The 23,344-nt window shown below is 47.7% G+C and overlaps 1 protein-coding gene across 1 annotated transcript in view; it reads left to right on the forward strand.

The window, feature by feature from the left end:
* ZCCHC17 (zinc finger CCHC-type containing 17) overlaps window positions 1–5,900 on the forward strand; it is an 81,600-nt gene extending 75,700 nt beyond the window's left edge. Inside the window, exon 8 of the mRNA XM_085645654.1 lies at window positions 3,475–5,900. Within this exon, the coding sequence (XP_085501780.1) occupies window positions 3,475–3,675 (201 nt within the window). The 3' untranslated portion in view covers window positions 3,676–5,900. The remainder of the gene's footprint in view (window positions 1–3,474) is intronic.
* Window positions 5,901–23,344: the final 17,444 nt, after the last annotated feature.

A 23,344-nucleotide genomic window follows, 5' to 3' on the forward strand; every position in this document is an offset into this window, starting at 1 on the left:
TTGAAAAGTGCATACGCTTATCGGGCGTCTTCTTTCCTCTCTTATAAAGTGAAATGTTTTCACCCATTGGAGGATGGCTCCAATAGTAGTCCTTTCTGTCTTTGGCACGAATTCCCTTCATTAGGGCCACCCATGAACTTTCAATAAAAAAAATGTTCTTCACTTTTTGTGGGAGGAGATGCTTAATTTAAAGTTCCCCTTTCATCCATACCATGTTGAAGGATGTGTGGTGGTTTAGGTGAAATGGGGCGTGGCATGGGCACCGAAGTGAGTTTTTTCCAATTCCAGCTCATAATGTTTGATCTCTGTGGATTGACTGACAGGTTAATTACAGGAGGTTCAACCCCCAGCAAAGGGGCATTTGAAGATCGGGAGTATTTATTTCCTTGCTAATGCCCGCCATTTGCATAGCTCACCAATTCATCTGCAGACAAAGGTAGACGCCCCCTCTAAGCCACCGTGTCCCCCTCTCCCACCCACTTACCCAGTGCTGTTTGGGACTCTTGTTTAACATGTCAATCCGGCCAAAACGTCCAACTCCTCCGAACAGGCTGACGGGGCTGCCTCCTTCCCCTCCTGGGACGTTTAGTTAGCTATAATTTCTACAGATCCAGATTTTATTTTATTTCTTGCAGTTTTCTATAGCAAGAACTCGACCCGAAGGCATAGGGAGCGCTTAACATGAGCACCAGTTACACTACACAAGGAGACACTCATTTTTGATAAGCAAGGAGAGATTAGTGATTTGCCCACAATCACCGGGTGTGTATGTGCTTTCCAGTATGGAGCAGCTTTGCTCATTCATTTGCTGGTCGCTGAAGTAAAACGCCTGAAGTCGTATTCTCTCGCTCGTGACTTCTTCAGAGCGCTGCCGTGACAGAGTGTTATCTATTTCTGTCTCACTCTGGTGCATGTACCTTTCTCTCTATCTCACTACATCACATCACTCTATGCTTATATATCACTCCCTCACAACATCCCTCTCCCTCACTACCTCACTCTCTATCTACCTCACTCTCTCTCACTACCTCACTCTCTATTTCAATACCTCACTCTCTCTCTCTATCTCACTACCTCACTCTCTCTCTGCTAATGCAATAGGTATCACATATGCAAAAAAAAGCTAATGCCAATAGAAATGACAATGCCATTTATTTAGGGATACAAAAATGATAAAAAAATAATGAGCAATACCAATAGCTCTACCTATAATATTGCCGAGACCATTGCATTGTAAATGCTTGTTAAATAAAGCAGTTTTTTTTTAAAATAAATGCAGCCCGTTTTCTTTAAAGGAAAACGGGATGCATTTAAAAAAGAAAAATGAAACTTTTCAGTTAAAATTTTTAAGGGTAGGCAGTGGTCCCTGGGACCACTGCCTGCTCTTAAAACATATTTTCACACACACTCACAAAGGGGGAGTGGTTTACCACCTACTAGAAGTAGGTGGTAAACTGCGAGTGATTTGCGGCCTAAAATGCGGCCGCAAAACAATAGTACATGGCATTGAGACTCGCTATTAGGAAGGGACACCCCTTCCTAATAGCGAGAGCCGCAAACGCTATTTTGCGAGTCAGTGACTCGCAAAATAGCGTTTGTACATGTCAGGGCCCTTTTTTGCGGTCGCAAACTGGGCAATCTCCTGTTTGCGAGCGCAAAAATGGGTCGTACATCTGGCCCATAGTTTTGTGTAATTTTCCCATAATTTCACATAATTGTCGGAAAAGAAAATTATTAACATTTTGCCCACCTTAGTATTAGGATCTGTCTTTAAAAATATTTCCATATTTGGTACCTGATTGCTTGGGGCAGTCTGCGTCTCACACTGTCACCACACAGATTTCCACAGTGGAGGTCTTCACCGTTTGTTGCATTCCGAGTGCAGTACAACAAACTACAATGTGATGGAAGGAATACTTGAATTAATAACCTCACTGCTAGACAGACACTAGACCCATGCAGATCAGTCTTGGTCCTGCACCAATAAAACCAGTCCGGCCTGAACTTCCAGGCCGGATACCCTCCAGAAGGCAACAAAAAACTCCCGACCAGATCCAAACTACTTTCTCATGCATTCTCATTTCCCAGCTCTTGTCTTTTTTTGTAATTCAGTGGTCAGTTTCTCTTACATGCTGGGTCTTTTCCCTGGATGAGTTTACATGACTGGTTCTACTTTCATGGTATTTGGTTCTAGCGGCTCGTAATAATAATTATGTGATAATAAATTTGATGATAATAGTTTTATTCTGGTGCTTTGTACGGCGGTTTGTGCAGCCCCCAAGGTGATACTATTGCCTAATGTAGTGGTATCGTAAAACACTGAATACTGCAGCGTGGAAGAGACAGCACATTGCAACTTAAAACTGTCACAGTGCCAATGCAGGTGTTACTATTTACTCAGTTCAATACTGTTTCTTATCACGCTACAAGGACACAATGCTTAGTTCACCTACTGGATTTAAACTTCTAGCCATCAGGACCTGTGCTGATCACGCTTTTCAATCTTACATGCAACGGTTCAAATTATTTCCTTTTTATTTCATTTGGAAAAGTCCTGCTTTTCTCTTGTTCTATTGTGGTCAAGTCGTTTAAAATGTAATTTGTTTCGTGTTGTCAGTTACTCAGGTCTTCAAATTAACGGAAACGTCTTTAAAATATTTGGATCGGTTTGAATTCACCTGTAGATATTATTCTCCATCCCTGGAATCATCATTTTGGTTTCCCCAGTCGTGCTGTTGAATGATTTCAACATCTTATGTTAATTAAATGTTTTCTCCCAGCCAGGCTCATGATTAAAGCCTCAGTCACTGTATGGATCATTCTTCGACAGACCTCAGCCCCTCTCTGTGTAAGCCCCCATAGCTGAGTGTTCTTCATTTGTTGATTCTCAGTATCAATATTAATTTTAAACCTCTTTTCACCTCGGTTTGTAAGCTACACAGCTCATAAACAGCTAACCGAAATGTTTTTTGCATGTGTTAATAGCCCTAGTTTTACTTTCTTTGTGCCCCGTTATTTACTAGAGAAACGTTGGTGGTAAACATGTTTGCAAATCTCAAGCAAGTACAGTTTGAAACTTGTTGTGATAGGCATTGGTGTGAAAAGGGGGACCTTTATGTGCCTGTATGTGCATTTTTGCACTAGTGTTTGAACTCAAATGACCCATTAGTAGCAACATAAAGTGGAAAATATCCCCAAAGAGTTTTTTTTTACTCTAATTCTGAGGTGCTTAGAAACTACTGAGTATATAACAGTCGCTGAGTTGAGAGTACTCTTGATGTTTGTGGTTTCGCTTTAAAAGAATAAAGTTGCCATTTTCTTTGTTTCGTTCTACTGGGGATAAATGTAAGGAGTTCTTCTTTGAGCAGGGATTAAATAAGAGGTACCATTTTGATATGCTTAGATTTGTTTGCTCTGTTTTTATGGCCCTTTATGTGTTGTGAAGTTCACTTTTATCTCCTTTTCTGTGGAAAGGATAAAAAGAGCAAGAAGAAGAAGAAACACAAAGAGAAGCGCCTCTCTTCTGAATCAGAGGCGTCTGACAGCTCAGACAGTGATGCAGGTGAGCTCTCAAGCAAGAGGGGAAGGCACGTTGAGAAGCACAAGAAGCTGTCAAAGAAGAAACACAAGAAGGAGAAACACAGAGATTCAAAGAAGGCCACGAGTAGAGACTGACTGTGTTTGTTGTCAGCTACTGGACACAGAAATGACCGTTTCATGCACATGGTGATTTTTTTACCATCCCTTCTCTGGTTTTAGCCATTTATATGACATGTTACCTCAAAATACATTCAGATTTTGTGGACAGAGAGCTCCTTCCCTCCTCCAATGAGACTACGTGTGTGCTTGAAGAGTTCCATCACTCTTATTGCTATTGTCCTAAGAAATTGCTCCATGCAGGTCTACTCCATCCCGCAAACTGGATGGCCATTAGATTAGTTTTGCTTGTCACGTCCCAAGTGGAAAGGAATGGTCATGAACAAAATATGAGTTTTGGGCAAATATGCCTGTTTTGTGTTCCTTTACAATGAGGTCCATTTTATAAGATTAGAATACTGAAAGGTGCAAAGATATTAGTTTAATGTGCCATAAGTCTATATATACTTTTCATTTGTTTTATTTTGTAATGCCAACAATTCCAACTAAAAGCAGATTTACAAGAAATGTTTGTTCAGACTTTAAGTCTATGGCAAATGGAACTTGTCCCCCTTTGTGTGTTTCACTACAGCTTCATATCATTTGAAATATTATTTCTTATGGTTATGGATTAAGAGCTGGGTTGCAGTGAGGTCGAAGTTAGGCATCTATTCATCTTCTTTGAGCTTAAGGCTTGTTAAGGATCACTAACGCTAGGGCAGGCAGCCATGTCAGGCGAACGTTTTACAACTATTAGATAGAGCCCACCCCCAGAGATCTTCCAAAAGAATGAAACTTGAAGGATGTAATCGTAAAGTCATAAATCACCTGTGTATTTTTTGAGTTGCAGGAGCATCGGAGACAGTTTTAGAGAAGCTTGAAAGATTCTCCGAGTGGTGTGGTTGAGAAAAGGGGGATGCGTTGTTCATCAATGAGGGACTTTAGGATGGAAAAGGGGCGAGAATATTGTCCTCCTAGGAAGTTGCCTTTAGGCTTTTAAGTACTAGGGTGCAGGTGTACCTCTATTCCAAGCTTTTGATGATAAGAAGTTATCCCTCTGATTTGCTAAAATGTCAGAGAAGTTAGCCTCTTCCAGTCTTTAGGGACACTTGCAACCAAAATAGACATATAAACGGACCCAAAAGACAGTGAAGGAGTTAAATGCGTCAAGATATGGAAGAGGTCTGTCGTGAGTGGCTGCAGCATTGGCCATTTGAGTCTATCTCAAGTGGAGTTGTATAGAAAAGGGAATGTGTGGTTTTGGATGGTGCATGATGCCTTATTGTGTTGATATTCTTAACAATGTATTTCTTAATTTAAACTATTTTTAATGAAAATAAATCAGATATGAAAGCAAACCTAAATTTGTAGACAGTGCTTTGCACCATGTGCATAACTGGTCTAGCACACACAGACAATACCTAAAGTATTACTGTGGATTTCCTTGCCATGAGTGCCGCAAAATCCACTGTAGTAAATCCCACTCTACTAGTGAGAACCTGGCATTATGAGGCGTGGATAGCCTCACATGTGGGCACTGAGAAACTCCCATTCTTTCCTGGAAATGGTTGGTAATTACATGATGGAAGGCAATCCAATCACCCTCAGATTTGGTGGAAGTTTAAAGGAAGGGCTTTTACCACAAGAAAATATATTTTCCCCACAGAGAAGAAATTCTGAGTTTGTAATTATTTAAGAATTGGTTTTGAGTAATTAAAAAACATTATCAAGAATGCAGATTTCACTTTTTGGCCTTAATGATGGTCCCGGACTTTGAAAATCCTGATCTAGAAGCTATTGAGCTCTTTACCTAATTTATCTTGTTAGAAAATGTGTTTGGTGCTGATGTACGTCAAGAAAATGAATACAAACTGCAGCTACACGTGTTGTAGCTGCACACGGTAAATACTGAGTTAATGTGTTTTACTGCTAATTTGAATATGCCACAGGAAAGCAATTGCAACCAATATTCAACAATTGAGTTATCATTTTTACCGTATTGTTTCAGCCATTCCAAGTGGGAATTGGAGTATGTGGCCTACCCACAAAATGTACATTACTTAGATAAATAAGTAAATGCAACTTAAGAGATCTTTTGAAAACAATCTGGAAGAATACCACATAAAAAATCTATTTCTAAATATGGAGGAAAAGGGTGGGAATCGCTGCTTATGGTATGTTAACTGTAAGATTGTGGTTGAAGAAGACTGTATGCAATTCCATATGCATGGAAGAAATTAAAGTAATAAACATCTAGCAATTTGGTTTACAGTAATAACTGCATGAAATGCAAGTCCAGGCTTTATTATGTTGAAGAGACAGCTAGAAACGTGAAACAGTTGCTTGTTTTGTTAATGGTATTGTTAAGGACTACTGAACACCATTGGGTACATAATGGTACTGTATGAAAGTGGATTATTATATGGTGTGGTTGTGAGACCTCACCATACAGTAATGGCACAATCTTTATTAGGGCCAGCTAGGTCTCTTTAATCAACCTCCTAGCTCAGTCCAAAGTAGCTGTGGCACAGAGCAGTCAGGTGTAAGCAAAGAAACAAGTGTATATTGTTTAGTTGTATGAGACAGGTAATAAGTAAGAGACAAGAATCAATAAAAATCTGACACCAGTTTTTAGACATAAAGGATATTCTCATTTTAAAAATTGGCACCTACACAACAAAAATGTATTGAAGGAGATTGGAGATGGGAATTTTCAAAGGTAAGTTAATCACTGTAGCTCTCTTTTAGGAAATGCAATACATTGTAAGCGGTTGAATAGTTCTTAGCCAAATTGCTAGTATGGCTACTTCTCTCCATCTGGATGGGCCACAACGTATTGGGGGTCAGTCAAAGGGACTGCTGAGGTCCAGGAAGACAGTTACCTGTTGGGTCCTACAGTCTTTGAGTTCTCAGTGCACTTTACTTCTTTACCGCGATCCAGCCAATAAGTGGTCCTTATGGTGTGGATGCAGGATGCTGAAGATGATGGAGATGCTGAGGATGCTTAAGAGATGTGGTGAGTGTTCATGGGTCCACCTTGGTATCCACGAGCGTCAGGGGTCATCTCAAACTCCCACATTGCAGCAGGGGAGTCCAGTGCAGGTCCAGTCACCACTGGTCAACTGGTCACCTTGCAGGCAAATATTTTTTTTTATTTGGGGACCAGAGTCCACTTCATCCTCGGCTTCGGATCCCATGTACTTGGGGACACCTCAGAAAGGTCAGGCCTTAGTCGCCCAAGAGGCACTTGAACATTCAGAGGTTGGCAGGCATTCCTTGGCAGCTGGGCTCTTGAGGAGTTCAGGGTTCCTTAGCTTTTGGTGGTCCTGAAGCTTAACAGGAGGCTAGCCAACTAGCCCTTGGAGTCTCTATTTCTGTCCTGGCAAAAGTGCACCTCTTTTCCATAAATGGGTACAGCAGGAACAGTCCTCTTTGCAGGACCCTCGGGTGCAGCAGGTGCAGTTCAGTCTTCGGTGCAGCCTTACTTTGCTGGGAACAAGGAACAACAGAACAGACCTTCCATCTTCCTTCCTGCCCATTAATGATCTGAGGACCTTGAATCTGGGGTGCCACATTTATGCCATCTTCTCATTTGTGGCAGGAGAGGACTCGCTAGCCAATGGGGCAATAGTTCACATGAGACAACACCCCCCTTGCCCCCCCCCTCACTTTACATCACTTCCTGGGGGGTTAGTATTTCCAGCATAAACCACTCTACCAAGTCCAAGATGTCGCAAATTTTTTTATTTTATTTTTTTAATTAATTTTATTGGTTCTTATGCAAGTAACATATACAGTATCCAAAAACACATCTGTTTTGATGACAAGGCTAACAACCCGTGGCTATACATTACATTAAAAGTTATCTTCAAATATCCAGTCCTTACATTACAGTGAGATGCGATACATGGAGCTGATTCATATAATGCTAGCGTTCAGCATTTACGGCAGACTCATCGTGGTCAGGTGAGCGTAAGCATTGCAACAAAGGTTCCCAAATGTCTTTAGGCCTGGAGGAGGCAGGAAACTCTTCTGCATATCATGCCAGATTTTCCTGGCAGTACGCCAAATCTTTAATCCACTGTTCAGCTGACGGTCCAACTAGGCCCTCCCAGGTCATTGCCACCCACCTCTTGGCTAGTAGCAGAGCTATCCTCACAAATTTACACGTGCTGCCTTTCAGGAACGGTACCAGGCCCAACAAACATACTTGTGGGGAACACTGTAGCTCAATGTTAACCATATTATACAATTTGTGTATCACATCAGCCCATAACACAGCCACCCGTCCACATTCCCAGGCCAGGTGCCAGAAGTCAGCACCCATTGTTCCGCATCATTTACATCCATCGTTCTCTCGAAGCAATATTTTCGTAATCTATGTGGGGTGTAGTAGGCTTGGTGAATGTATTTGAAGTGAATTATTCGTAGGTTACCATTTGATGTGAGTGCATTTGTTAGGTGACAGCAGTATTCCCATTCTTGCTGTGTGAGCTGTGGATCTAGTTTCGCATTCCACTTCTCCATACTCCTACAATGGGGCATGACTTTCTCATCCCTAGCAGCCCGATATAGTTTGGTAACCAGCTTATGTCTCGTTGGGCTAACGAGTAGTGTATGACGGGCCTGTAGTGTCTGGGGTTACGCTGGGAATGTAAGGTAGTGCGCTTGCATCGCTCTTTTTAAGACCAGTGTTTGTAGACTCTGGTAGACCAGTGATCCGTAAGTTGTTGCATCTGGATCTGGCCTTTAAATCCTCTTTTTTTGGCTTGTATGACAGCGAGCACTTTTTCCATGGCTAGTGTTTCGGAGGTCATTTGCTGTAATCCATCCTCTGCATCTGATATGCGTGTTTCCGCTTCCCCCAGACGCATTGCATGTTTGTCCAGCTTTGCGGACATGTGGTCCATCCGTAGGTTTAGGCTGTCCATTTCCCCATCGATGGACTGTAAACTGGCCTGCACCGCTATGAGAGTCTTTTCAATGTTGGTTAAACTTTACGCTTGGCGTGTCCATCTCGGAGTCGGATTTTGCCTGTTAGATTGCTTTACCCGCTTTTCGGGGTTCGAACGTGAGCCTTGACTGACTATGCTATGTTTTCCCCATAGTTGCACCTGTGAGGAAGTTCTCGCTGTGAAATTGGCCGTCTCCTAAGCGGGAGTGCGTCGTCTGTCTAGAATCAAAGCCCGCAGCACACACTCGGAGCATTCGAGGTTGCCAGCAGTTTAAACATTAATGCGTCGCACCCGGTTATTCTGCTGCTTCACATTGGTTCGTTGCAACGCCCGTTGGTACCGGGGTGTAGTACAGAAAGTGCAAAGGGATATTGTACCGCATCACCTCCAGTGATGCTGATGGCAGCGACCCCCGTGCCCAGTATCAGCCTTCGGTGGAGCAGTCCGCACCACAGGTTCTTGCCGACCCGGGGGGACACGGGAGCCCACTGTGATGACTGCCCCGCTGCAGAGTGAATCCCAGAACTTCAGCCACGCAGTGCCTTACAGCAGTGCGGTCAGTCAGCATTAGGGGACTTCAACGCGTTCAGCCTCAAACAGCAAAGTTTCAAGTAGATGGGGAGGGGGGCCCACCGTACATCCAATATCCCCCACCTCCGTATGAAAGGCACCGTAATTGACAAAGTGCCCACAGCACGAGTTACACGTGTTGTGTGGGTTACTTCCCTGGGCTTCACAGCCGGATGGATCCCCAGGCCTCGGTATAGCAGTGGTGTTAGGCCTGTGTGCGGGCGCCAAGGATTCAGGCCACTCACCCAGCAATCCGGACAGCCACAGCAGCCGCAGCACGGGCAGGGTCGGCACACCAGTCCGGGCCGCACCGCTCCTGGCAGTCTCCACCTGCGTCTCGACCAGGCCAGAGGAAGGAGCAGGCCTGTCGCCCCGACAGCGTCACTTGTTGCACCAGGGCGCCCTCTGCTCGCTCACCGTCCCTCCAGACACACACGGACCCCAGGTATAGCAGTGCGATCTCTCTTCGGTGGCCTCCAGCCACGACCGGCGCTGTCCGTCACTCACCCCGGTCCGACGCTCAGTGGCGGCTCGGGCCGCCATTTTGTCTTCATGGGCCCACGTAATTGCGGATCGCTCACTCAGCCGACGGGCATATTTTGTCAAGGCTGTCACACCCAGAGCATCCCCTAGGGTTCCGCCTTTATGTTCCATATTTTTGTTTGCAGATACTGGCAGGAATGTCAGGATCGTGGTCAGATTGTGCGCTCGGCCGGCGGAGCTGCTCAGCAGAGCGGCCATCTTGCCATGCGCCCTCTAGCGCACCCCCAAGATGGCGCAAGACTTTTTCACCTTTATGGAGCCCTGGGCACACCACTGGGGTGTACACATCATAATCTCCCTCCTCTGGGAAAACCAGTTCTGCAGCAGGTTTTCCCCCTCTTGAGGAGATGTCAGCTTGTATGCCTCAACAAAGGAGCGGGCAGGCAAAAGGTGTGATCACTATTTGCTTTACTGACACGGTAATATATTTTAAGCTAGGCCATCTGTGGCCACCGCCCTGTAGTCATCCTGCTGGAGGAGGTCATACCTCCAGCAATTCTATTTGTTCCATGTTCCTGGTATTACTTCATTCATCCTGTCAGGGGGGCTGCATGTTGTCTCAGGTGACAACTGCTGCAGACAGGAAAGACTACTAGAGGTTTGGGCAACAACGTGGTGATCTTCCAAAGTCACCTCTCTTTCTAAAGTTACCTTAAATACGAACTCAGCAATGAGTCAGATTTAATGGTTAGTTTAATTTGATACCTTGGAACAATATCTCTGGTAGTCCCAAACGGAAGTTAGCACTTAGCGTGGTGGTTAGGGACACTTCCATGTTCGCCATTGGGACCACTGGCTTTGCTACTGAGAAAACTGCAATTTTGTGTTTTTACTGTCAGGGGATGTTAAACAGAAAAGGAAAATACCCTTCTTTTTTATATGAAGCACCCTGCTTGGCGCGATACCAACGCCTTCCCTACGGGTGGCTTATCAATATGAAAAAGGAAGGATTTGACCTGGAAAAGGGTTTTAATTTGCCATGTTGAGTTGGCAGTTTCAAAGCTGCCTGACTATGCTGCAGTTGAAGGCCTAGAGTTAAGTATTTACCTTGTCACTCCAATGGTGGCACAACTTTGTGCTGCAGTCTACTAGAGGCGTTTAACTTACTAGCCCTGGGTACAATTTACTAGGGTCTTTCAGGTAAATTAAATGCGCCAATTGTGCATGCACTTTGGGGGTTAGAGCACATGCACTGGGGCCTGTATAGCAGGGCATAGTGCACTACAGTCTTAAAACCAGCAACATCAGTCAAAACCTTGGGACGGTGATCATACAAAAGATGTCCTTTCCTTCAGGTGCACTTTACATAAAGTATATGGGATAAGGGGGGTTGTTAAGACTTTGCAATTAAGATTGGGTGAGTGGTATAGAGAGCTTGAAAGAGGAGGTTGCATGGGAATCATGAGAAAGAGGAGGAGGATAGAACAAGAGGTACAGTGGAGTGTATCAGATCACAGTTGCATTTCGGGTACTGCATGGCTGGAGGCAGGCAAGTGTAGCCACATAGGAGGCTGCAGAAAAGATCTATATTTACTTTTTTTGCTAAAGGACAATGGCATTCTCGAACTAGAGAGTTCAGAGGTCAAGGAGCATCAGATCAAGACTACTTCCCTCACGAAGAGCAGGTAAGAGCCTGTGTTTGAAATTTTGTGTTTCTATGTGGAGCGCGCCCATTCAGAGTTGTTTAGCAGGCAAACGAGTATGGCCAAAGTAAAGGGTTGTGTGAAGGCACTCCTGTTTGAATGGTATCCACTACATACCGACACGGTTTTAGAGGATTGCTGTGTTCTTGTTGAATTTCATATTGAATTAGTGCCCCTTGCAGGGGAGTAGAAGATAGTTTATGGTAGCCCTATGAACACAGTTTTATCAAAGTTAATGTCTGAGAATAACAGAGCTTAAATACTGATGTAAAATTCAGTGAACGTGAGGAATTACTTCACTGCTTCTTCCATGGAGAGTCTTGCATTCTAAATGATAAGAGCACCTGTGGTTTAACTGTGGTCATGAAAGTAGCCTATATATTTTTCTTGTACGCAATTATGTGGAATGAAGCCATCTATATTTATTCTGCTTGACTGAATGTGTCAAACGTATTTGCTATTTGTGGTATGAACTAGCAGAACTGGGATTTGTGGGCATAAAGGATAGAGACTCTTTTCTCATCTAGGTTTATGGTTTCAAGGCCAGCTGTGAAGAGGTGGCAGTCCTTGATGGTGGAAGTCCTCCAATGCTGCTGCATGTTGTTCACTTAATGGTGAGTGGTGACGTCCATCTTCTTCATGATTCCTGGTGGTTCCGTAAAGAGGTTCAGCAGACCAGTGGCTAATGTGGAATCTGAAAGCCGTGAGCTTGCATCACCAATCCTTACAAGTTGATAACTTTTAGTCTGGAAGCGGACAGGCCAGTGAAGGACCTAAAACAAACACATAGTCCGAAGTCAAGCGTACCGATCATAGTTCCATAGTCTGTTGTGTTTTATGCTGTGGAGTAATCATAAACATATTCCGCCTTTGTATCAGCACTGGATCCTTTTTAGGTCTCGGCTCGAAGGCTGCGCTTGTGCAGTCTCGCTCCGAGATTTAATGACTTGGAGAAGAGGGGCTTGAACCCGCCCCTCTTCTCCCCTTTTCTCCATTGGCTGGCCTCTTGAATGCTGGCCAGCCATTGGAGAAGAGGTTCGTCTCTCCGAACAGGCCCCGTCCTTTTCGGATTCGGGGGCGTGTTTTTTGCTACTTTTCTAATTATCTCCTCCAGCCAATGGCAAGAGGAGAACACTCCCCCGAATCCGAAAGCGCCGCTGTCTTTCTCCGAGGCATTTCTGCTTCGCCTCGGAGAAAGGGAGTGGTGTGCTTGTTTTTAAAGGGCTGCTGAAGTCCAAATGTTTACAGGAAAAGTCTTGTAGAGAACGGCAAACCGTTGCGACCTCCGGGTAGTAATCTTCATAGCCACCATAATTACGTTTGTGAGAAAAATGTTGTAGCATTACACGCACTGGCCATTCCAAATTAATATATAGGAGCCACGCAGAGCACTATTTTTTTTTAACTACAACACAAGCAAAACTGATGAGCAAATCTACGCCAATCTCCTAAACTGCGGGTATTTCCCCTGCAACCCGCACCTTTGTATGGCACAACCCCCAATACAATGAATGACCTCACAGCGCCGCGTGACGCTCTATTAAATAAATAGGCGCATATAGAGGTCGACAGCAGCAGCTGCCTTTGTACAAATAAGCTGCATTCAGCTGGGAGGGCAAGCGACCCGCCCCCACCAATGCCGCGCTGAAACATTGAACTAACCATCGCGTAGGGAACAGCAAGTCGCCACCAGAGTGCGGCCCCCAATTAGAATGGGCACAGGTAGCAATTACGCCACCAAGTGGGCAAGAAATGACCCTCAAAATACACGTTTTCGAAAGTTGTTAGTGGGAGGCTCTTAGGTGATTGGAGCACATCATGGCAGCACTGCAAGAACCACCATGGTTGCAGTAATTGTTAAATGATGATGACCGTCACCCCACCGCAAATTGCAGAGGGAGTGACGCTACCGAGGCCAGGACCTGACTGAGAAGGCGGCCGCCGCACCAGCGCGGTACACCCATTGCAGTGGCTCGGGGACTCGCCAAGTGTATACAGTGTGTTAATTTGGTAATGCGAAGATCTATTGGGCTCCCGAATGCGAGTGTGAATGACAGTAGTTCTGAAGCGCCTTTGCTTTTTTAAATGATTCTTATGCTGCGTGTGTCCCAGGGAAATACCTCATGTGTGCAGACTGGCCTGTACGTAAACCCACAGATAGAGAGAGACAGAACTGTGCTTGTGAAAGACCAGTAGAGGCCTTTTATTCACGTCCCCCGCTTCGGGACTCCTCCCTCCGCCCACACTGGCACTGGCTGCCCCGTCAGGAGAACTGCCTGTGAAAGGCTCGGTGGCAGCTGATGGATGAGCGGTGAACCTGGCTCGGCCTGGTCACATTCCATCTCTTATACTGCTGCCCACACTAACCCCCTCTTCTGCCACTGCTCCTACCCCAGCCCTCAGTACATTGTCCAAGCCATTGACAAAGGTGCCCAGGCAACCCACTCCTTTATCCTGACCCGACCCGCCCTTGCTCGATACTTTCAGCCCCTCAGTATGTCAGAATGTAATTACAATCTAGTGGACAATAATTTCGTCTTAAGTTGCATAATGTGCTAGACAGATAACAACATGCCTACAATGGATCTTACAAAAACTATAAATATGTAAGTGCGTTTCTAGGCCAGTTTGTGAGCTACAGTTCATCTTGCCTCTTGGATTCTTGAAGTGTACTTTCATCCTCTTCTCTTTTGGTGCTAGCTTTCCAGTTTCATGTTTCTTCCCAGTTGTGGAGAAGTAATTGCCACAAACATACTTGTAAATGTAGTGGTGCAGGAGAAAGCACGTGGCGGCCTCGGTTTCTGGTGCTTTGAAGCAGTTGTAAGATCGTATTAGAGTTTTTTTGTTCCTCAAATTGGTGTTGATTTTTGATTGCGAGAACGTGTCACTCATAGTTCTTGAATGTCACTCATAATTACAATGAAATTATGAAAATGTCACACATTAGCAATTTGAAACCTTGGCAGCTATGGACAGGGGTAGGGTAAACTCCAAGGTATGGTGTCGCAGTGCGGGTCCCAGAGGACAGACACGCCATGTGGAGAATGTTCGAGATTTGCTTCCTGGGTGCCCGCTGGTCCCACCCGCGTTCCCATGGCTATGAAAAGCAGATATACAACCTCCTCATACACGCTTCAGATAAGCGAGGGTGGGGGACTGCGTAACTTCTCAACTCTAGCATTTTGATATTCTTTTAACCTCTGATGAGATACAAGAGCTAATTTCATTTTGATGGATGTTGCCATTGGAACCGAATATTTTCCATTTTCTTAGGTCGCTTTTTCAATACATCAACATGGCAACCAAGACGCCTTGAGTCCCATTCATGGTGCTTTTTATAGCAAGAGGGCCGATTGATGGATAGGAGCTATGTATGAGTTTTTAAAGACCAGGGCCTTTAACATAAAAGCATGTAAACCCAGAGAAACCACACTGGTACATTCGTAGGAGACAAGGTTCGAAGTGCAAATCATGACTGCCTATTTAAAATGTAATAAGTCACTACAGAAGGTAAAATATAACATTTAGTCAATCAATTAATAATACTCAAAAGGCAAATACATGTAAATCGGCATTTACAGTGGAAACGGAGTCCTCATCTCGTAAATAGTCAGAACCGAACATGATTTCGTCCAAAGCAATAGGAGTCAAAGATCATACAGTCTTATGGACTGGACAAATTAGCAGGCGAGAAAGAATAGGAAAATATTGAGGGTGCAAAACAATAAAAGGCTTTACATGAAGTCTGCCTCTATAGTAAGAACTTGGCTCCTTTCCCAAATCTTGAGTTTTTCTACACTTTGACAGAAAAATCGTAGCGTGACTGTGGTTCGGCAAAAAAGTTGCTTATTTCTATCCAATAGTAAAACAGAAAACAGATCACATGGAAAAATGCCTTTTTCTACATCTATTGAATAATCTGGTATTATGCCCTACAACAAAAGCACATTCCAAATATAAAAAACACTTTGGCTCGGCCGATGGAAAGGCCTTTAATTGTATACAATTGAAATCCTATATCCTTTCCTCAGGAACAACATGAATACAAAATAATGCATTTGAAAATGTTATCTTGTGCAATTAATCAAATAATTAAGGCCACATTTGAGATTTCCCGGTGCACAGCAGAGTAAGAGAAGACAAGGTAGTCACTGCAAGGTGGCACTTGCCACGTGCAATTGAAAACAAGACTAGGCTTACCCATCGCCGGCTCTAGCGCTGGTGGCACCCGATGCGACAATCAGTTTTGGCGCCCCCACACCCAATGACCGCCTCCTCTGATTCTCTCACTTCCACAGGGCACAAGTGCCCCTCATCTCTTCAATCATAAGTTATTGTTAAACACAGCGCCCCCCTGAGGTCAGCACCCTCTCCACAGGCTAGTGCCCAGTGCGGCCGCATCAGTCGCACTGCCCTAAAGCCGGTCCTGGACCTACCCATGTCAACCATAAAACGTTGTTATATTAAACACAGTACAACCATTACATTCAAGTGTCTCTATTGTTATTTAAAAGAATAAAATTATTAAATATAAAACCTGCTTGCCCATCATCTTGGCACGTTTACCTACCTAAGTTTGAGACATATGAACGGTCAGTGTGAGTAGCGTCTAGTATAGCCATATGCAGTCTAAGATGTTCCTGACTGAGAGTATGAGGTAGCTTTGGTTACATGGACCCCAATGTGTTGAAGGGCTTGAGGATTATGTACGATGTGGAGTAGCGATGAACTGCTGGACAGAGTGGGAGGGATCTCGGCTCCTTGACCTTAATGAGGTCTCGGGAGTCACAGACAGACTGTGTGAGGGGCCTGGGCCACATGGAGAGATCATGTACGGTATGTTTGGGCACTTGGATAGACAGTGTGATGAGACTGGGCCTTGGAACTGTGCAAGGTAGCTTAGAACCCATGGGCAGGAAGTGTATGGCCAATGAACAGACCGCATGAGTGGCACTGTTTAACAAGCTTGTGGAGAACGTAAGGAGCCAACACCGCAACTGGTACAGGAGTTTTAAAAGTAGTACAAAACTGGAAACCTTGTAAAGTACGGATTAATCTGAAAGAAACACGTTAGTTAGATTCCTCACCTTAGAATATCCCCAGGCGTCAGACTGGATCCGGAAGATTTTTCGTCAGCAATACCCCTTGCGCGTCGCTAGGCGTCGTCTGCGGCTCCGCGTCCGTCGTCGGCGTCGTGCGCCGGAATGACGTCGTCGGAGTACTTAGACGCCGCCCTCGCGCGCTGACGTCAGTTCTTCTTTTTTCCGCGCCAGTAAGCGCAGATCTGGGAGAGCTACCCCTTTAGTCACTTTTTGACTAACTTTTTTCGATCCTTTTTTAACTTGTCTCGACTCCGGTGCCGGTAGGATGCCTGGTTTTAAAGCCTGTGCTGACTGTAGCCGCCTGATGTCGGTTACGGACCATCACCGCCGGTGTCTTTACTGCTTGGGCCTCGACCACAACGTGAAGTCGTGTTCGGACTGCAAGGCCCTGACCTCGAAGGCTAGACGGGAGCGGTCCCGTAAGCTTCTCGAGATTCGCCACTCGGCTCCGCGCCCCTCTCGATCCCGGTCCAGGAGGAGGTCCAAGGATCGTTCGCGGAGCCGCAGCCGACGTCATCATCGGTCGTCGGGATCCAAGTCTTCGGGTAAGTCGAAGCACTCCAAGAAGTCCAAGAGGCGACACCGCTCTTCGGACTACCCTCGCCGGTCGCGCGACTCGGCCGAGGGTCAGGGTGGTTCCACCCCCGCGGCTCCAGCAGAGCCGCAGGTGCCGCGCAAGTCCCCATACCCACCGGTCCCTGGGACTGACGCGACGCCGGCGGAAGTCAGTGCCTTCCTCTCGGCCATGAGGAGCCTGGCTCCGCCGTCGACGCCCGCTGGCGCGCCTTCGGGCCCCGCGGACCCGACTGGGCTGCCTTGCGCCCGAGGGACCCGTTCCCGAGTCCCCGCCGATGCCGGTCGACCTCGTCACGCCTCCTCCGCCGGCGTCGACACCGGTACCACCTCCGACGCCGACCCCGCTCGACGTCGAGCCCCAGTTCAGCCCCGCTCCGGGCCCGGCGCCGATACGGCGTCGATGGACGCCGCGTTCGGCGCCGCTGGAGACACATTATGTCTATCGCCCGGCTCCGCTCCTTCCTCCTGTATACCAGGAATCGGATGATGGGGACAACTGGGAGGGATCCGAGGATCCTATGGCCGTTCAGGCTCAAATGTCACAGGACTGGGCAGATGAACTGGGGGAGGCCAGTGGCCTGGACACCTCTCCGGACACTGGATTCGTCTCTCCTCCGACTGTGGCTTCGGAGGAGGGCGCTGCTTTCTCTGTGGTGCTGCGCAAGGCGGCCGCAGCCCTTGGGCTCGAGCTGGCTGCCGTGGCTGTGAGGACTAACGTCCTTACTGAGGTGCTTCAGTCTGCAGCAAGCTCCACTGAGCCTCTGCTGCAATTCAATGAGGCCCTCATTGACGTTCTGCAGGGCACCTGGTCCAAGCCCTCCACAGTTCCTCCTGTGGACAGGAACGTCGCCAGGCGTCACCGCCCTGCTCTGGGCGACCCCAGTTTTCTGACCCAACACCCTACCCCCGAGAGACTGGTTATCCAGGCCTCTACCTCCCAATCCTCCTTCCCGACTGCCCCGCTGGACCGCGATTCCAAGAGACTGGAACAGTTTGGCAAGAAGCTGTTCTCCTCCCTTAGTTTGGGCCTGCGGTCTTTGAACACCGCCTGTCTCTTGGACCGTTATTCCCACTCTCTGTGGGATGCGGTGGAAGACGTGCTGCCCCTGTGTCCGGAGGAGGTCCGGACACGACTTACCCAGGCTCTGGCCGATGGGAGGGATGCAGCGCGACATGCTATCCGATGTGGGCTTGACACTACGGACTCGCTGGGTAGGGCAATTTCTACCACAGTGGCGCTTAGACGTCACGCCTGGCTGCGGTCCACGTCATTTTCGGGCGATGTCCAGAGCACTCTCATGGACATGCCCTTTGATGGCACTCGCCTTTTTGGCGAGAAAGCGGACAGTGCGCTGAATCGCTTTAAGGACTCCCGGGCTACTGCAAGTCCTTGGGCCTCTCGGCCCCGCGGTCGCAAACTTCCGCCTTTCGCCCCTTTCGTGGCCAAGGAAGGGGTGCCTCCTCACGTGCGCCTAGCCACCAGCCGCAGAACCAACCTGCGCGCGGTCGCGGACGTGGTTTCCGCCGAGGCGGTTCTGGAGGACGACGAGGTCAGCCCACATCCACCCCGGCAGCATCCGCCTCAAAGCCTTCCGAGTCCGAGCTTTCAGGCCCATTCCACGCCAGTGGGCGGCAGAGTTCGCCATCACCTGCTCCACTGGCGGTCCATCACATCGGACAGGTGGGTGCTGCAAATCGTCCGAAGGGGCTACTCCCTCCCCTTCGAGACGACCCCTCCAGCCATGCCACCGCAGCACCACCGTATCTCGGGGGATCATTTGAATCTTCTCCACGAGGAAGTTTTGGCCCTCTTGGCCAAGGGGGCCGTCGAGCGCGTTCCGAGCCCAGAAGTAGGTCGTGGTTGTTATTCCCACTACTTTCTGGTTCCCAAGAAGGGCAAATGGGGCCTACGCCCTATCTTGGACCTCCGGAACGTCAATGCCTTCCTCCGGAAGGAAAGGTTCAAGATGTTAACTTTGGCTCAGGTTCTAGCTGCCCTAGACCCCGGAGACTGGATGGTAGCGTTGGACTTGCAGGACGCATATTTCCACATCCCCGTCCTGCCGGCCCACCGGCGTTACCTGCGGTTCACGGTGGGCCAAGAGCACTTTCAGTTTACCGTGCTCCCCTTCGGCCTCACCAGTGCCCCTTGGGTGTTCACGAAAGTGATGGCGGTGGTCGCAGCTCATCTGCGCAGATCAGGGGTTCCAGTCTTCCCCTATCTCGACGACTGGTTGTTGAAGGCGGGCTCGCCCCAGACAGTCGTCTCCCACCTCCAGACTACGGCGGATCTCCTGCATTTGCTGGGATTTTCCATCAACGTGCCGAAGTCACACTTGAGTCCCTCTCAGAAGCTCCTCTTCATCGGAGCGGTTCTCGATTCGGCGCAGTTCCGGGTCTATCCGCCGGAACAGCGGGTCCGGGATATTCAGGCCCTGATTCCCATCTTTCGGCCTCTATCCTGGGTTTCGGTCAGGCTAGTGTTGCGGCTTCTGGGGCTGATGGCCTCCTGCATCCTACTAGTGCATCACGCCAGGCGGCGCATGCGGGCTCTGCAGTGGGACCTGAAGTTTCAGTGGGCCCAGCATCACGGCAACCTGTCCGACCATGTCTTGATCTCGGAGGGCACTGCACAGCAGTTGCAGTGGTGGCTCACGGACCGCGATTGGGTCAAGGGCAAGAGCCTCTCCCTTCCCCAACCGGAGCATGTCGTAGTGACGGATGCGTCCCTCCTGGGATGGGGTGGCCATATGGGAGAGGCGGAGATCAGAGGCCTCTGGTCTCCGGCGGAGTCTCGTCTCCACATCAACCTGTTGGAGTTGAGAGCGATCCGACTTGCACTGAAAGCCTTCCTTCCCTCTGTCAGGGGAAGTGTCGTGCAGGTGTTCACGGACAACACCACCGCCATGTGGTATTGCAACAAACAGGGCGGGGTGGGGTCGTGGACCCTTTGTCAGGAGGCTCTGCGCCTCTGGACATGGCTGGAACACCAGGGCGTCACCCTAGTGGTTCTGAACGCCAGAGCAGACGAACTCAGCCGCCGGTGCATGATGGATCACGAATGGCGTCTGAACTCCGAAGTGGCGCAAGGTCTCTTTCAGCCGTGGGGAGAGCCTTGGTTAGATCTATTCGCCACCTAAGAGAACGCGCAATGTCAGCAGTTCTGCGCGTTGGAATTTTTAAGGCGGCACTCGCTCGGTGACGCTTTTCGTCACGAATGGAGTTGCGGTCTGTTGTACGCCTTTCCGCCTATACCACTTCTGCCCAGAGTGCTGAAGAAGATCAGGCACGACCGGGCCCAAGTCATCTTGGTGGCTCCGGATTGGGCACGAAGGTACTGGTATCCCGAGCTACTCAGTATGTTGACCGATCCTCCGATACGTCTGCCCCTTCGGGAGGATCTTCTGTCGCAGCAGCAGGGGACGGTCCTCCACCCGAACCTGTCCAGCCTCCACCTCCATGCGTGGAGATTGAGCGGCGGCAGTTGATGCCGTTTGACTTGCCTCCTGAAGTCTGTGATATCATTCTGGCAGCCAGGCGTCCCTCCACAAAGACGGTATACGCCTGCCGGTGGAACAAATTTGTGGCATGGTGCACAGCAAAGGCTGTGGATCCCCTTTCCGCCCCTCTTTCTGAGGTTCTACTGTTTCTTCTTTCTTTGGCCCGGCAGGGCTCTGCCCTGGGCACCCTGAAAGGTTATCTTGCTGCCATCTCTGCCTTCTTGCGGCTTCCTGATCAGCCTTCTCTTTTCAAGTCCCCTGTAGTTACACGCTTTCTAAAAGGCATTACTCACACGTTCCCTCCTGTCCCTTTTGTAATGCCTCAGTGGGACTTGAATCTTGTTCTCACATTTCTAATGTGTGCTCCCTTTGAGCCTCTTCATAATTGTCCTCTTCGTCTGCTGACGCTTAAGACTGCTTTTCTGGTAGCCATCACCTCGGCTAGACGGGTGAGTGAGCTCCAGGCTTTATCTTCAAAGCCTCCTTTTCTCTCTGTTCATCCGGACAAGGTTGTCCTTCGGCCTCGTCCCTCCTTTCTTCCGAAAGTGGTGACTCCATTTCATCTTGGGCAGTCTGTCACCTTGCCCACCTTCTTTCCGCCTCCGCATCCTTCCAAAGAGGAAGAGAGGCTCCACCGTCTGGACCCAAAATGTGCGCTCTCCTTTTATTTGGACCGCACAAAGCAGTTCCGGGTGGACGACCAACTTTTCGTTGGATACGTGGGTGCTAAGAAGGGGAAAGCTGTGCACTAACGGACCATCTCTCGGTGGGTCGTTTTGTGCATCAAAATTTGTTACTCCTTGGCAAAAAAGGACCCTCCTGTTGGGCTGCGCGCCCATTATACTCGGGCCACAGCGGCTACTACTGCTTTGGGACGGGGTGTCCCTTTGCAGGACATCTGTCAGGCGGCAACGTGGGCTTCGCTACCCACGTTTGCCAGGCATTATTGCCTTGACAGCCAAGTCCGGAGGGATGGCTTCTTTGGCCGTTCTGTCCTCAAGGACTTTCTGGTGTGATCTTGGTTCGCAGACCCACCACCGGGGATGGTATTGCTTGGGTATCTATTCTAAGGTGAGGAATCTAACTAACGTGTTTCTTTTAGATGAACAAGTTACTTACCTTCGGTAACGATGTATCTGTAAGAAACATTAGTTAGTTAGATTCCTCACCGACCCACCCATCCTCCCCGTTCTGCGAACTGACATCTAGGGTTAAGGTTATCCTTTTCAGGCCCCTAGATTTTATTTTTGGCACCAGTGTCGGTCTTTGCATGGCTCTGCGTTCCTGGCGCGGAAAGCTATGTACAAGAACTGACGTCAGCGCGCGAGGGCGGCGTCTAAGTACTCCGACGACGTCATTCCGGCGCACGACGCCGACGACGGACGCGGAGCCGCAGACGACACCTAGCGACGCGCAAGGGGTATTGCTGACGAAAAATCTTCCGGATCCAGTCTGACGCCTGGGGATATTCTAAGGTGAGGAATCTAACTAACTAATGTTTCTTACAGATACATCGTTACCGAAGGTAAGTAACTTGTTCGTCAAGCTTTCATGCAAGCTTTACACAAATCCATACAATTTCTCGTCATGACGTCTAAAGCATAGAACAGCAGGGAGAGTGAGGTGAAGTAGGAAGAAGGAGGAGGAGGAAGCTGCATATCTAAATATGCACTCAAGAATATCCATTTGCTCATGCAACATATAGACGTATATTACAGATTATAAATGATGCAGTCACGGAATCGCCTATAACCACTTGCCCTCGACACTGGCAATTGTTTTTTAATGATTTATTCAAGAAAAGAAAGCAAAGCCTAAATATTCTAATACCGATCTGTGACCACTGTTTAGTGCAGTTTGAGGAAATCTGCCTTTTCAATCTAACTGATGCAAAACAAGCACTTAACACATAAAATACATAATGGGTGCCGTGTATAAGATGGTCCTATATTACCATCTCAGAGTTCTCGTGACACTTATAAACTACACAGCCTTAGGCTTCGTGGATTATGATATCACCAGAGCCTGTCCTACTGAAACATTTGTGTAAGTGAGGGATGCTATCCACTTACCCCAGTGCGGAGTAACACACTTAATGTCAGATATTCGTGCAGCATGGCCAAACTAGGTGATCCGTGAAAAAAAGTAGTCAGTAGATTCAGGAAATGCCCACCATGTGGCAGATCAGTAGGAAGCAAGATTAAGGGACCAGCAGAGGACATGTATAACATCACACGCTGGTTTTTTACACCTCCAACAAGAATCACTTGGGCACAGGCCACTATGCAGCTTATATGGCTTAAAATACCACTGAAGTACACATTTATAATAACGCAACCTAAGTCTAGTCCATCTCAGGACCCGGATGTACAACTTCAAGTGAGTTGATCATTTTTCCTCGGTTAGTTCGCAAGACAGCTGGGTTTGCCAGAAGAAACATGAGTCATGCTCCATGGGCTTCCAGAGCAGAACATAAACAAGCATTTGCAATGCAATAGGTCTCGCCTTTGCATACGTTTGAGCTATTGGCATTGTAAATGACAATGCCTTTCATTTGTGTTTTGAAAACCTGCAAGCGTGCGTAAACACACACTTTGCACTTATAGTCTTTGCTTACGAGAAGCAAGGCTGGCAATAAAAGAGGTGCAGTTACTGCCAGCATTGCTTCTCGTAAGCAACGACTATAAGTACAAAGTGCGTGTTTATGCACCGCTTGCAGGTTTTCAAAACACATAAATAAAAGGCATTGTCATTTACAATGCCAATAGCTCAAACTTATGCAAAGGCGAGACCTATTGCATTGCAAATGCTTGTTGGGA

Source organism: Triturus cristatus, chromosome 3_1, assembly GCF_964204655.1.
Source record: "Triturus cristatus chromosome 3_1, aTriCri1.1, whole genome shotgun sequence".
In the NCBI taxonomy this organism is placed as follows: Eukaryota; Metazoa; Chordata; class Amphibia; order Caudata; family Salamandridae; genus Triturus; species Triturus cristatus.